The sequence below is a fragment of the Rhinoderma darwinii genome, chromosome 1, assembly GCF_050947455.1.
Source record: "Rhinoderma darwinii isolate aRhiDar2 chromosome 1, aRhiDar2.hap1, whole genome shotgun sequence".
Classification (NCBI taxonomy): domain Eukaryota; kingdom Metazoa; phylum Chordata; class Amphibia; order Anura; family Rhinodermatidae; genus Rhinoderma; species Rhinoderma darwinii.
The window spans coordinates 193,907,483-193,921,843 of record NC_134687.1 but is presented as its reverse complement, the minus strand read 5'-3'; the positions used below and the strand labels follow the sequence as shown (position 1 = coordinate 193,921,843).

Below are 14,361 nucleotides of genomic sequence, written 5' to 3'. Positions count from 1 at the left end.
TTCTTTAGATGTTATCACCTATATAAATATATTTCTTGCCAATCTATTATACTCAAGATTCCATAATATTCATATATATTAAACCAAAAAAGAGATCTTGATATCATACAATTATTTTATCAAAATAGTTTAATTTTTATTTTATTACTTTACAATATACATCAATACAAAAAAAAAACCCCTCCCAAGTATATACTATAGACATATAAAAATTATTTTAAAAGAAAACCAGATGACCTCAATTATGATGTCATAAATCATAAATAATAATGACTCCTCATGAAATGTAGATACACCTCAAGTGAAGTGAATGGCATTTATATTATCGTAAAGCACGATCAACATAGCAATATAGATCACAGTACAGTAAGTTTATTTGGCTTCTTTAGATGTTGTTTGGCAAAGTCTAATCTGGCCTTTCTATTTTTGAGGCTGATTAATGGTTTGCACTTTGTGGTGAGCCCTCTTTATTTGCTCTCATGAAGTCTTCTCTTTATGGTAGACTTAGATACTGATACACCTACTTCCAGGAGAGTGTTCTTCGCTTGGGTAGATGTTGTGAATGGGTTTTTCTTCACCATGGAAAGGATTCTGCGATCATCCACCACTGTTGTCTTTTGTGGACGTCCAGGCCTTTTGGAATTTACAAGATCACCAGTGCGCTCTTTTTTTAAAAAAATGTACCAAACTGTTGATTTGGCCACTCCTAACATTTGTGCTATCTATCTATCACACACAATCAGCAAATATTACACATTGCAGCAAAATTACTAAATCCTGAAGAACATCCTTGAAAAAGGTAGATACAATAATGATTAGCGCTGTACTCCGCTGTCTCTGCCAGTCCTATTGACTTTTAATAAAGCGATATTATGCATAATTAACCACCACTTTATTCCATGTTCCTCTCACTGCTGTCGTGCAGTAAGCAAGAACGGGGTGGATGTCGATTCTGGAAATACTTTTTATCTGACATTTCAGAATTTGTGATAATCCAGTACTTGTTATGTACCCTTAGCGTGGTTTTAAAGGAATTATACTATATAAGCGTTTTCAATAACAGGTAAAACTATGCGTTTCAGTCATATTCATATGATTCAAATGAAAATAAGACAGTAGTTTTACCTTTCTAGCTCACAGTCCCTGTGTTATGCAACTCTTTCTCTTTGGTTCAACCACTCAAAATGCTGTGATAAGAAATCTACATTTTTCATTGCATTATTTTGGGTTATTTACACCTCTGTGTGTATATGTTTGGTTGGAAAAAACCCTAAAAGATATGTATAGTTCCAGTTATATGATGATATGAGTGTAACTATACACTATATATGATGATCTTTCTAATGTGGTACATTCAGTCAGATGCACTACTATCAGCTATAAAGTATCTATATTCAATATAAAAAAGTATTTATTTTGTTTATGTTTGACTGCAGAGAAGGTGAACTCTCCTTACTTTAAAGTTGTAGAAGTGTCCATTGATAGAAAACCGATGCTGCTGTGGATAAGCCCTGTCTGGAGTGTTAGGACGAATCCTTTTTTTCACTAAAGCAGCGTCACTCATGGTTCTGTACAAAGACGGGGAATCAGGAGCATGATCATTAAGATTAGGTCTGAGAGTGCTTGTGTCATAGTCATATTTTGAATAATCTAAAGACAATATAAAAAGAAACAACATAGTGAATAAAGTAGGAAAATAACAATAGCTTTGTAGTGTATACACTAGAGATAGTGTAAAAAAAACAAGGATCTTTTTTTGTCCTCAATAACTGTACAATAAATAAAACAGATCATTACACTTTACTTATCCTGGACATCTACCAATCAGGTAGCTTTAAATCAGCAATAGAGGCCCTAAAAGACAAAGCCAGCAAAACCTTCTACGCCATCAGAAGACAACTATACCACCTTAAACTACTGGTTAGAAAATGTATGTAAAGCTTTGACAGTGTCATCACCCTAATTCCCCTATATTACAGTGAGGTTTGGGGCCAGTCACACTTCCAGAAATGTCAACATGCGAGTCAAGCCCAAATTAAGTCTTGTATCTAGAATTCTGCGAGCACCTTCTCCAAGTCCATCGGAGAACCCTTAAACAATGCTTGTAGAGTTGAGTTGGGCAGAATTTTACTTCTACTGGCTGTACAAAATAGAGCGCTATCATTCTGGGTGTACATACAAAATAGCAGCCCGTGCATCTATCACCATAAGGTATCACATGTGGGGAAAAAAATAATCCACTCACTTCCTGTCCAGAACCCCAATCACCACAAACTAACAAAAGCGTAAATCAAGACCACAATTGCTCATCACAGAGAAACATACAAAAGTGACTGGAGGAATAACATAAAAACATCCAAAAAACGCACTACCTACCAGTCACTGCAGAGAGAATACAGAGTGGCCCCATATCTGGGGAAGGTGGAAGATCCCAGGTAGAGGCAGCTGCTGAGGCGGTACAGGCCGAAAGCCATCAGTCTGGAGATAGAGTCAGGGCGTCACAGAAAGACCTACGGACCCATGGAAGACAGACTGTGCCAGAAGTGTCCTAGAGAACAAGGCCCACTTTCTGCTACAATGCTCCAAATACTCAGCACTGACTTCCAGAGACTATCTGACCTCAGCCCAGACTTCAGTTCCCCAGAAGAGGAGAGAAAATTATACATTCTGCTAGGGAAGATGAAACAAGTGGTAAAGCAGCTGCACAATACGTGAATGAGAGGACACCATGCCGTCGACTGAGAGGGACTCAAGTATCATGGACGCATTCACCCTTTACCCTAATAATGTTCCTGGACATATTCATTATACATCCTTTACACCCGCTGTCCCCACCCCATCAATGGTTTGACAATGCTAAAGCCTTTTAAGTCCTGCCAATAAAGCCTTATTTGAATTTAAGATGAGATTAGATAGATAGATAGATAGATAGATAGATAGATAGATAGATAGATAGATAGATAGATAGATAGATAGATAGATAGATAGATAATTTAAACCGCTAATTATATTACATTACATATATTCATAATATTTTTCTTTTTTTTTTTAATTAAAAGACAGTTTTTTACAGAAAAACATTTTAATATTGTGGGGGTTAGAATCTAAGAGCTAAAGTAGTATTCCAAAAAAATGAAATCGGGCAGGTTAATAAAGTATACTGGTGCATGAAAAACAAGGTCTAAATACTAACTTGTGTAAACAGGCCATAAATACTTCAATAATTCCCTCTTATGAATCTAGAGCTTCTGCTCCTCTGCTCCTCTATTACAGTTCCTTTTGTTGAGAAGATATCAGTAACATATTCAAACCTCAACAACTCTATTGCATGTATACTGGCGTTGTATATACTTCCCGATATAAAGAGAAAAGCTCTGTGAATAGTAATAGAAATCTTGATACGTTTTTTTTGTGTGTCAAATAATGTCATCTTTGTGTCATATGGTATGTAGACAAGAAAACAGCATTCACCTAATATACAGCCAATAAATGTAATCTTTGTAGAGGAATAGGGGAGGCTCTGTATGAAAAAAATGGATCTCTGTAAAATAAATCTAAAGTCGCTTTTACACCGGCCGACACTCTGCCGATGCAGCGAGAGCCGATCAACGAGACATCGTTGATCGGCCCTCGATTGCTCTTTTCACACGGAGCTATGGATGGGGACGAGCAGTTGTTACTCCAATCGCTCGTCCCAATACATTATTATCATGTCGGCAGCACGTTTCCCTGTTTGCAGGGAGATGTGATGGGGGCTCACAAGCGAATAGCCGCTGAGCCAGGGACTGTTGCGGCAAAAGGGTAAGTGAGGGGTTAATAGGCTCCCTCCCCTCCTCTACTCGGTACATGAGGGGGAGTCAGGTTAGGCAGGGGGCGTTTAGAGGAGGAGAAGGGGTGGTCTTAGGGGAAAGAAGGAAGGGATATAAGGGCGGTCTTACCTGAGGTGCGGCCTCTTTCCAGGATTTTTCTTAACCAGGATGGATCGTCAGGAGATGCTTCGGGCACTGCCGATGAAGGGAGTGACTGGCTGCAGCCCCTGCTCCGGGAGTCAGCTGTGTCAGCTGCGGCGTCTGTGGACGGGCGGCGTCGTTCGGCTCGTGCCTCTCGTCTGCCAGTCCGGCTCTCTCCTTCCGCTCCCGGTGGGGTGCGGCCGGCGGCGAGGGCTGGGGGTGCTGCCAGTGTTCTGGCCCCTTTCCCGTCTATAGTGATGCCTCCTCCGGCGTCGGGGCTCCCGGTCACGGGCGTGTCAGCGGCCGTAGTGGGGGATGTGGTTCGCCCGACACAAGGGACCAGGGGAGCCACGAGTGTGGTGGGCCTTAGGCCCCGCCCACTGGACGGGAGGGGATCTGTGGGGCAGGCTCTAGCCTCGGCCTCCATTTTGGCAGCAGCATCTGCTTCTCCAAGTGGGAGTGTGCCGCTACCTCTGGCAGCAGAGGGGAGAGGGGGAGGCGTGGTTGGAGAATTCAGGGGAGGACGGCTCATTTGACGGCTTGGAGCTCTTTTTCTCGGGCCAATCAGCTAGGCGGCAGTGGCCCCTCCCGATGATGTGCTGTCGGTGTTGCCTGGGCCGGCAGCAGTGGCCACAGTGGCGGAGGCATGCACAGGTGCAGGTTGCCGGGCCCGTCCCATAGCAGACACGGGGCTTGGTCGGGGCGGCGCCATGTGTCCGGTCGTAGTCGCTCGAGGAGACATCGGCGTCGTCATGCTCGTCGGTATAGGCGGTCTCCGTCTGATTCATCGTCGTCTGACGACTCCTGGGATAGTTGGCGGGCAGACCGGAGCAGTAGCAGGAGTTACCGGGCTGCGTCTGACCGGGGGACTCGGAGTCGCCGTTCCTCGGTTGTAGCAGCAGCGGCCCCTACGACAGAAGTGGTTTCGGTGGCCCCAATGGCCACGCCGGCTGAAGTGGTTTCATCCATGCCCGGAGGTGCGCCTACTGCTGGACACGGTGAGTATGCCTGCCTTCGGGCTTGGAATGCTGATAACATGTCTGCCAATGATTTATTGTCCGCAGTGCAATCTCTGGTGGCAGGGGCGTCTCGGTGCCCGTGGGGCCGTCGTCGAAGACGTCGTCGAAGGTTGCGAGGTCCACGGTGGAGGCGTCCACTTCTATGTTCACTCCTTCGGTCTCTGCTTTCAGAGATGCTTATTTTTGTTGTTGCGTCTTCCTTGGGTGCGCATGTGTCTGACGAGATGCGGGAGAAGATTGGGAAGAATGCGTACATTGATATTTGGTCTCTGTTGTCGATCGATTCCTCGACGGTTGATAAGTCGTGCGGTCGTTCAATAATTGGGTGCAGACCTTTGATATTTTGAGGGGGGGTGTTTAGTCAGGCTCTGCCGGAGTGTGCGGGGCAGTTGTTTGTTTATTTGGACACTATTTTTAGTGCGTACAAATCGCATGGTGGCACGGCCTGGTGGCGGTACGATGAGGAGTTCCGTCGGCGGTTGGCTCAGAGGCCTGAGGTGGGGTGGGATACAAAAGCGACAGATGTGTGGTTGCGCTTGATGATGGCACAGCGCCCCTTTCAGCCCGCCACCCCCGCCTCTTCCCTTTTCCGGTGAGGGCTGGGTTGGCGGGGGAGGTGTGGGGGTCCGTCGAGCAGGGGCCTGTTGGCTCTTTAATGAAGGACACTGTCGTTTTTATGCCACTTGCAAATTCCGCCACGAGTGCTCCTCATGTGGAGGTACCCATGCAGCGGTTAGGTGCTGCCGTCGCGTGGCGGCTGTCGCCCGCCCTGCAGGTGTTGGTAGAGGGGAGGACGCCGGTGCGCGTGTCCGCGATGCTACCGTGGTTAAGCCGGTATCCCAAGATGGCAGAAGCCGCCATGCTTAGAGTTGGATTTTGTTTTGGGTTCTTTATTCCGTTTATGGCGCAGGCTGACCGGGTTATGTCGCGGAATTTGCAGTCAGCGGAGGAGTTTCCAGCTGCCATTAGGGAAAAGGTGGAGGAGGAAGTGGAACTTGGTCGGATGGCTGGCCCATTTTCTTCTTTGCCCTTCCCGAATCTTAGGGTGTCGCCCCTGGGGGTGGTGCCTGAGAAGGAGCCGGGTAAGTTCCGTCTGATTCACCATCTGTCTCATCCTAAGGGGCGGTCGGTGAACGATGGGATTGACAGCGACTTGGTGACTGTCTCGTATGTTTCGTTTGATCGGGCGGTCTATTTTGTGTGTCGGGCGGGGGCGGGTGCGCCCTCATGGCCAAGTCTGATATTGCGTCCGCTTTTCGGTTGTTGCCTGTTCATGCGGATTGTTTTCATCTGTTGGGCTGTGCGTTGCAGGTGTTTTTCTATTATGACATGTGTTTGCCGATGGGTTGTTCGATTTCTTGTTCGTATTTTGTGGTGTTCAGCTTCTTTCAGGAATGGGCAGTGCTGGATCTCACTGGTTCTGGGTCAGTGACTCATTACCTGGACAATTTCTTGTTTGTGGGGCCTGCGTCCTCGGGGCAGTGTCAGTTTTTGTTGCGGTCTTTTCAGTTTCTTGCTCAGCGGTTTGGGGTCCCCCTTTCTGAGGAATAGACGGAGGGGTCGGTGACGATGTTGTGTTTTCTGGGTATTGAAATCGATTCGGTGTTTATGGTTTTTCGCCTCCCGGCGGATAGGGTGTTGAAATTGCGGACGGCATTGGACATAGCTTTGGCTGCGCGTAAGTTGGAGTTGCGTCAAATTCAATCGTTGTTGGGCTTGTTGGTCTTTGCTGGTCGTATTATGCCCAAGGGGCGTGTGTTTGCTAGGAGGTTGTCCTTAGCTACAGTAGGCGTCTTGGTGCCTTCTCATCATGTTCGGCTTTCGAGTTCTGTTAAGGCGGATTTGCGCGTCTGGCGCATTTTCTTGGAGGACTACAATGGGCGTACGTGTTGGAGGGCTCCTTCCATTTCTAGCGTGGACTTGAAATTGTTTACGGACGTGGCTGGTGCGGGGGGGGTTTGGGGCGTTGCTGGGTTCGGCCTGGTGCGCTGAAGCGTGGCCCGCTGCCTGGAGGGACAGGGGGTGGTGTGCCAACTTGACGTTGTTGGAACTTTTTTCCATAATTGTCGCCGTGGAATTGTGGGGGCCACGCCTTTCCAATAGGTCTGTGGTGTTTTGGTCGGATAATAGGAGTGTTGTGTTTGCTATTAACCGCCTTACTTCTTCCTCAGGTCCGGTGTTGGCTTTGCTCTGTCATTTGGTGTTACGGTGCTTACAGTGTAACATCCGTTTTCGTGCACGTCATATCCCGGGTGTTCACAATGTTGTTGCTGATGCATTATCTCGTTTTCATTGGCAGGCGGAGCAGGAGGGGGCCAGCTGCCCGGAGTTTTTGTGGAGGCTGCTGGATCGGAGTTAGTGCCGCTGGTGAGGTCGTGCCGTTGGTGTGGCATGGAGCGCGGGACGTGAATGCCATTGAGCGGGCGAGGCGCCTCTTAAATACCAGGGTGCCTCAGTTTGTCCGAGCTAAAGGTGGGGTAGTGGCGCATCATCGGGAGTTGTAGGGTGACAACAAAGGTTTGTTGTTGCCAGACGGGGTGCACCTGACGGACATTGGGCTAGATATTTTCCTGTCGGGGTTGCAGGATGGGGTCGAGCAAGATCTGTTTTTGTTGGGGGTCGTTGAGCCGTGTAGTTGAGTAATACACGGTCACCTGGTGGCGGTAGTAGAAGGGGATTTACCTACATGTCCTTGGTTAGGCAGGCAAACAGGTTGTTTATTGACCTATGTTAACCCCTTCCCGCTCCTTGACGTACTATTACGTCATGGCAGCTGTATCGTTCGCGCTCCATGCCGTAATAGTACGTCTCGGGAGTAACGGCTGTTTCGGCCGTCCTCCCGACACATACAGGAGCTGTGACGCTGCTGTCTTGTTCAGCAGCTGTCACAGCTCCTACAGCGGGGACCGATCGCTGTGTCCCCGCTGATTAACTCCTTAAAAGCCGCGTTCTATAGAGATCGCGGCTTTTTAGGGGTTAAGCTGCCATCGCCGGCCTGCTACGCGATAGCGGCCGGCGATGGTGACTATGGCAACCGGACACCAAACAATGGCGTCCGGCTTTGCCATAGACGGAAGCCTAGTGGGTCCTGACAACGTCAGGACCCACTATGCTTGCTGTCAGTGAGTAGCTGACAGTTCTAATACACTGCACTACGCATGTAGTGCAGTGTATTAGAATAGCGATCAGGGCCTCCTGCCCTCATGTCCCCTAGTGGGACAAAGTAATAAAGTAAAAAAAAAGTTAAAAAAAGATGTGTAAAAATAAGAAAATAAAAGATTTAAAAGTATTAAAAGTAAAAATCCCCCTTTTTCCCTTATCAGTCCTTTATTATTAATAAAAATATATAAACAAACAAATAAACTATACATAATTGGTATCGCCGCGTCCGTAACGGCCTGAACTACAAAATTATTTTGTTATTTATCCCGCACGGTGAACGCCGTAAAATAAAATAATAATAAACCGAACCACAATAACAATTCTTTGGTCACTTCACCTCGCAAAAAATGGAATAAAAAGAGATCAAAAAGTCGCATGTACCTAAAAATGGTACTGATCGAAACTACAGTTCGTTACGCAAAAAATAAGTCCTCGCACGGCTTTATTGATTGAAAAATAAAAACGTTATGGCTCTTAGAATAAGGTAACACAAAAAGTGAATGATTGTTTACAAAACGTATTTTATTGTGCAAACGCCATAAGACATAAAAAAAAACTATAAACATCTGGTATCGCCGTAATCGTATCGCCCCGCAGAATAAAGTGAATATGTCATTTATAGCGCACAGTGAACGCTGTAAAAAAAAACGAAAAAAAAAACAATCGTACAATTGCTGTTTTTTAGTCACCACGCCACCTAAAAATAGAATAAAAACTGATCAAAAAGCCGCATGCACCCCAAGAAAACTACAATGGATTCCTCAAGGGGTCTAGTTTCCAAATTGGGGTCACTTTTGGGGGGTTCCCAATGTTTTGGCACCACAAGACCTCTTCAAACCGGACATGGTGCCTAATAAAAAAGAGGCCTCAAAATCCACTAGGCGCTCCTTTGCTTCGGAGGCCGGTGCTTCAGTCCATTACCGCACTAGGGCCACATGTGGGATATTTCTCAAAACGGCAGAATCTGGGCAATACGTATTAAGTTGCGTTTCTCTGATAAATCATTTTGTGTTATAAAAACAAAGGTATAAAGAGGATTTTCTGACAAAAAAAAAAATGTAAATTTCACCTCTACTTTGCTCTAAATTTTTGTGAAACACCTAAAGGGTTCATAAACTTTATAAATGCTGTTGTGAATACTTTGAGGGGTCTAGTTTCTAAAATGGGGTGTTTGATGGGGGTTTCTAATATATGGGCCCCTCAAAGCAACTTCAGAACTGAACTGGAACCTAAAAAAATCAATAAATGAGGCAATACTTCGCTTCTTACATTATACTGATAATGAGCCGTGCCCACCCCGAGATGGCCCCAGTTTTGACCGTTTGTATAAACGGAGACCCCTATTAGACCGTTCCAGTGCCCGGTTTTCCCAAGCATACACCCCCGAGAAGTGTATTTCTATTGATGAGTCCCTGGTACATTTTAAAGGGAGGGTTCAATTCCGCCAGTACCTGCCGGGTAAGAGGGCAAGGTATGGCGTGAAGATGTATAAGCTGTGAGAGTGCATCAGGGTATACCTACAGGTTTAGGATATATGAAAGAAAGGCCACCCCCAAACCAGACTGCATCCTGGACTACAATAGGTACATGGGAGCGATGGACTTGTAAGATCAAGCCCTGAAGCCCTACAGCGCTATGTGGTGTGGTATAAGAAGCTGGCCGTGCACATCATACAGATGGCATTGTACAATGCGTACGTGCTACGTCAATGTGCAGGCCAGACGGGAACTTTCCTGGAATTTCAAGAGGTGATTATCAAGAACCTAATCTTTAGGGACCAAGAAGGGGGGGCTCCCAGTACTTCTTGAAGCGAGCCCACACGCATCGTACCAGGGCAACACTTTCCAGGAGAAGTTCCCCAAACTGGCAAGAAGGGAAAAAGTCAAAAGAGGTGCAAAGTCTGCTATAAGAGGGCGATAATGGATGACACAATATATCAATGTGACACGTGTCCCGAACAACCAGAGCTCTGTATGAAAGTGTTTTAAAATTTATCATACATCCCTTGGTTTATAATTTACCCCAATTTTACTTACCCTGATGCCCTCCGCACAGCTTATCCCCCCTCGTCTTTCCCCTCTGGGCCATGCTGTGTGTCCAGGCAGCTGATAACAGCCACATGTAGGATATTGCCATATCCGGGAGAACCCACATTACAGTTTATGGGGTGTAGGTCTCCTGTCAAAATGCTCACTACACCTCTAGATGAATGCCTTAAGGGTGTAGTTTTTAAAACGGGGTCACTTCTTGCGGGTTTCAACTGTACTGGTACCTCAGGGGCTTCTGCATACATGACTTCGCACTAGAAAATCCCCAGTAGGCCAAATGGTGGTCCTTTCCTTCTGAGCCCTCCCATGGGCCCAAACGGCAGTTTATCACAACAAATGGGGTATTGCGGCACTCAGAACAAATTGCGCAACAGAATGGGGTATTTTGTTTCTTGTGAAAATAAGAAATTTTCAGCCAAAACTACATATTATTTGAAAAAAATAATTTTGTTTTCATTCCCAGCCCAATTCAAATAAGTTCTGTGAAAAAACTATGGGGTCAAAATGGTCACAACACCCATAAATGAAGTCCTTGAGGGGTGTAGTTTCCAAAATTGGGTCATTTGTGGTGGGTTTCTATTGCTTTGATACCTCTGGGGCTCTGCAAATGCGACATGGCACCCGAAAACCAATCCAGCAAAATCTGTACTCCAAAGAACACACAGCTCTCCTTTCCTTCTGAGCCCTCCCATGGGCCCAAACGGCAGTTTATCACCACAAATGGGGTATTGCCGCACTCAGGACAAATTGGGCAACAAAATGGAGTATTTTATTTCTTGTGAAAATAAGAATTTTTGAGCTAAAATTACATATTATTGGAAAAAATATATATTTTTTTAATTCCCAGCCCAATTCAAATTAGTTCTGTGAAGAAACTATGGAGTCTAAATGGTCACATTACCCATAAATGAATTCCTTGAGGGGTGTAGTTTCCAAAATGGGGTCACTTCTGGTGGGTTTCCATTGCTTTGATACCTCTGGGGCTCTGCAAATGCAACATGGCACCCGAAAACCAAACCAGCAAAATCTGAACTCCAAAGAACACACAGCGCTCCTTCCCTTCTGAGGCCTCCCATGGGCCCAAACGGCAGTTTATTGCCACAAATGGGGTATTGATGCACTCAGGAGAAATTGGGCAACAAAATTGAGTATTTTGTTCCCTGTGAAAATAAGAAATTTTGGTAAAAAATTACATCTTATTGGAAAAAATGTCATTTTTTTAATGTCACAGCCCAATTGAAATAGGTGCTGTGAAAAAACTGTGTGGTCAAAATGCTAACAACAACCATAAATGAATTCCTTGAGGGGTGTAGTTTCCAAAATGGGGTCACTTTTGGTGGGTTTCGATTGCTTTGATACCTCTGAGGCTCTGCAAATGCGACATGGCACCCGAAAACCAATCCAACAAAATCTGGACTCCAACAAACATATAGCGCTCCTTTCCTTTTGAGCCCTCCCATGGGCCCAAACGGCAGTTTATCACCACAAATGGGGTACTGCCACACTAAGGACAAATTGGGAAACAAAATGGGGTATTTTGTTCCTTGTGAAAATAAGAAATTTTGATCACAAATGACATTTTATTGGAAAAAATGACATTTTTTTCATTTCAGAGCCCAATTCAAATACGTGCTGTGAAAAAACTGTGCGGTCAAAATGGTAACAACAACCCTAAATGAATTCCTTGAGGGGTGTAGTTTCCAAAATGGGGTCACTATTGGGGCATTCCTACTGTTTTGACACCTCAACACCTCTTCAAACCTGGCATGCTGCCTAAAATATATTCTAATAAAAAAGAGGACTCAAAATGCACTAGGTGCATCTTTGATTCTAGGGCTTGTGTTTTAGTCCACGAGCGCAGTAGGGCCACATGTGGGACATTTCTAAAAAGTGCAGAATCTGGACAATACATATTTAGTAGTGTTTATCTGGTAAAACCTTCTGTGTTACAGAAAAAAAAATGAATAAAAATGAAATTCAGCAAGAAAAATGAAATTTGCAAATTTCACCTCCACTTTGCTTTAATTCCTGTGAAATGCCTGAAGGGTTAAAAAACTTTCTAACTGCTGTTTTGAATACTTTGAGGGGTCTAGTTTTTAAAATGGGGTGTTTTATCAGGGTTTCTAATACATAGGCCCCACAAAGCCACTTCAGAACTCAAGAGGTACCTTAAAAAAAAGGCTTTTGAAATTTTGTTAAAAATATGAGAAATTGCTGTTTATGTTCTAAGCCTTGTAACGTCCAAGAAAAATAAAAGAATGTTCAAAAAACGATGCCAATCTGAAGTAGACATATGGGAAATGTGAACTAGTAACTATTTTGGGTGGTATAACCCTCTTTTTTACAAGCAGATGAATTTAAATTCTGAAAAATGCAATTTTTTCAAAATTTTCTCTACATTTTGCAATTTTTCACCAATAAACACTGAATATATCGACCAAATTTTACCACGAACATGAAGCCCAATGTGTCACGAGAAAACAATCTCAGAATCGCTTGGGTAGGTTAAAGCATTCCGACGTTATTACCACATAAAGTGAAATATGTCAGATTTGAAAAATGGGCTCTGAGCCTTAAGGCCAAAACTAGGCTGCGTCCTTAAGGGGTTAAGGTCATTTAGTGTGAATATATTTTGTAAATATGTTATTTACATTTTATTGTATTAATAAAGCTGAGGCCGACCCCCGGGTCAACCCCACTTTAAAAGAGAATTAAATGTTGGTTGTTATTATTTGATGGGGGAGACTTAGGCCTCATGCACACGACCGTAGTGTTTTTCTGGTCCGCAAATTCCAGGACCGTGTTCCGTGAAATGTCATCCGCAGTTCATCCGTATGTCCTCCGCAGTTCATCCGTATGTAATCCGCAAAATGCGGATGAAAAATAAAAAGCCTAGGTAAAACATGATGACGACAGAACTCATTCCCGGTCGTCGCCTAGCAACACTTCCGCAAATCCGCAAAACTGCGGATGACACACGGCGGTGTATCCGCAATTTCCACGGGCCCATTGACTTCTATTGGCATGTCCGCACCGCATTTGCGGCCCATAATAGGACATGTCCGTAGTTTCTGCGGCACGGATGTGCGGACATGCGGAGAGCCGTGAAAACACGGATAGTGTGTATGGGCCCATAGAAATGAATGGGTCCGCAATTTACCCGTGGATTTGCGGTTGAATTGCGGACGCAAAAACACGGTCGTGTGCATGAGGCCTAATGGGTTAGATATTGTTTTATGCATACAGTCCTGCCGACAACGGTAATGTTATACTTTTTTTAAACGATACGATCAACAGATGATAGAGCGTTTGCTCGTTCATCTGCTGATCGCTGCCCTTTTTACACAGGGAAATTATCGGCAACGAGCGTTATATTGGCGCTCGTCTGCCCGATAATCGTACTGTGTAAAACCCCCTTTAGGCTGGGTTCACACGTGGCGGAATTTCACTTAAATTCCGCTGCGGACACTCCGCAGCGTTAATCCGCAGCGGTGCCGTTTGTCCATTGACTTACACTTTAATTTAGCAGTGTTCGTTTAGACGAGGCGTAAAATTCCGCTGCGGAGCATAGGCTGCGGAGCGGAATTTGGTGTCCGCAGCATGCTCTGTCTGTTGCGGAGCAGTGGCGGACTCATGGCGGAATTTCTCCATTGACTTCAATGGAGAGTCAAAATTCCGCAATGAAGTCCGCAGATCTTATGTGTGCTGCGGAGCGTATTGGTTTTACTACCATGACATTTCTTCATTCTGGCTGGACCTATGTATTTCTAGGTCTACAGCCAGACTGAGGAAGTCAATGGGGCTCCCGTAATGACGGGAGCGTTGCTAGGAGACGTCTGTAAATAGTCACTGTCCAGGGTGCTGAAAGAGTTAAGCGATCGGCAGTAACTGTTTCTGCACCCGGGACAGTGACTACCGATCTCAATATACATGTATCTGTTAAAAAATATATAAGTTCATACTTACCGAGAACTCCCTGCGTCTGTCTCCAGTCCGGCCTCCCAGGATGACGTTTCAGTCTAAGTGACGGCTGCAGCCAATCACAGGCCAAGCACAGGCTGCAGCGGTCACATGGACTGGCGCGTCATCCAGGGAGGTCGGGCTGGATGCCGAAAGAGGGACGCGTCACCAAGACAACGGCCGGTAAGTATGAAAATCGTTTACTTTCACTAGGGAAAGTGC

General features: G+C 45.2%; 1 protein-coding gene across 1 annotated transcript in view; it reads right to left on the bottom strand.

Moving 5' to 3' along the window:
* RASSF6 (Ras association domain family member 6) overlaps positions 1-14,361 on the bottom strand; it is a 73,370-nt gene that overhangs the window by 24,592 nt on the left and 34,417 nt on the right. Inside the window, exon 6 of the mRNA XM_075849777.1 lies at positions 1,457-1,650. Coding sequence (XP_075705892.1) covers positions 1,457-1,650 — 194 coding nt within the window. The remainder of the gene's footprint in view (positions 1-1,456; positions 1,651-14,361) is intronic.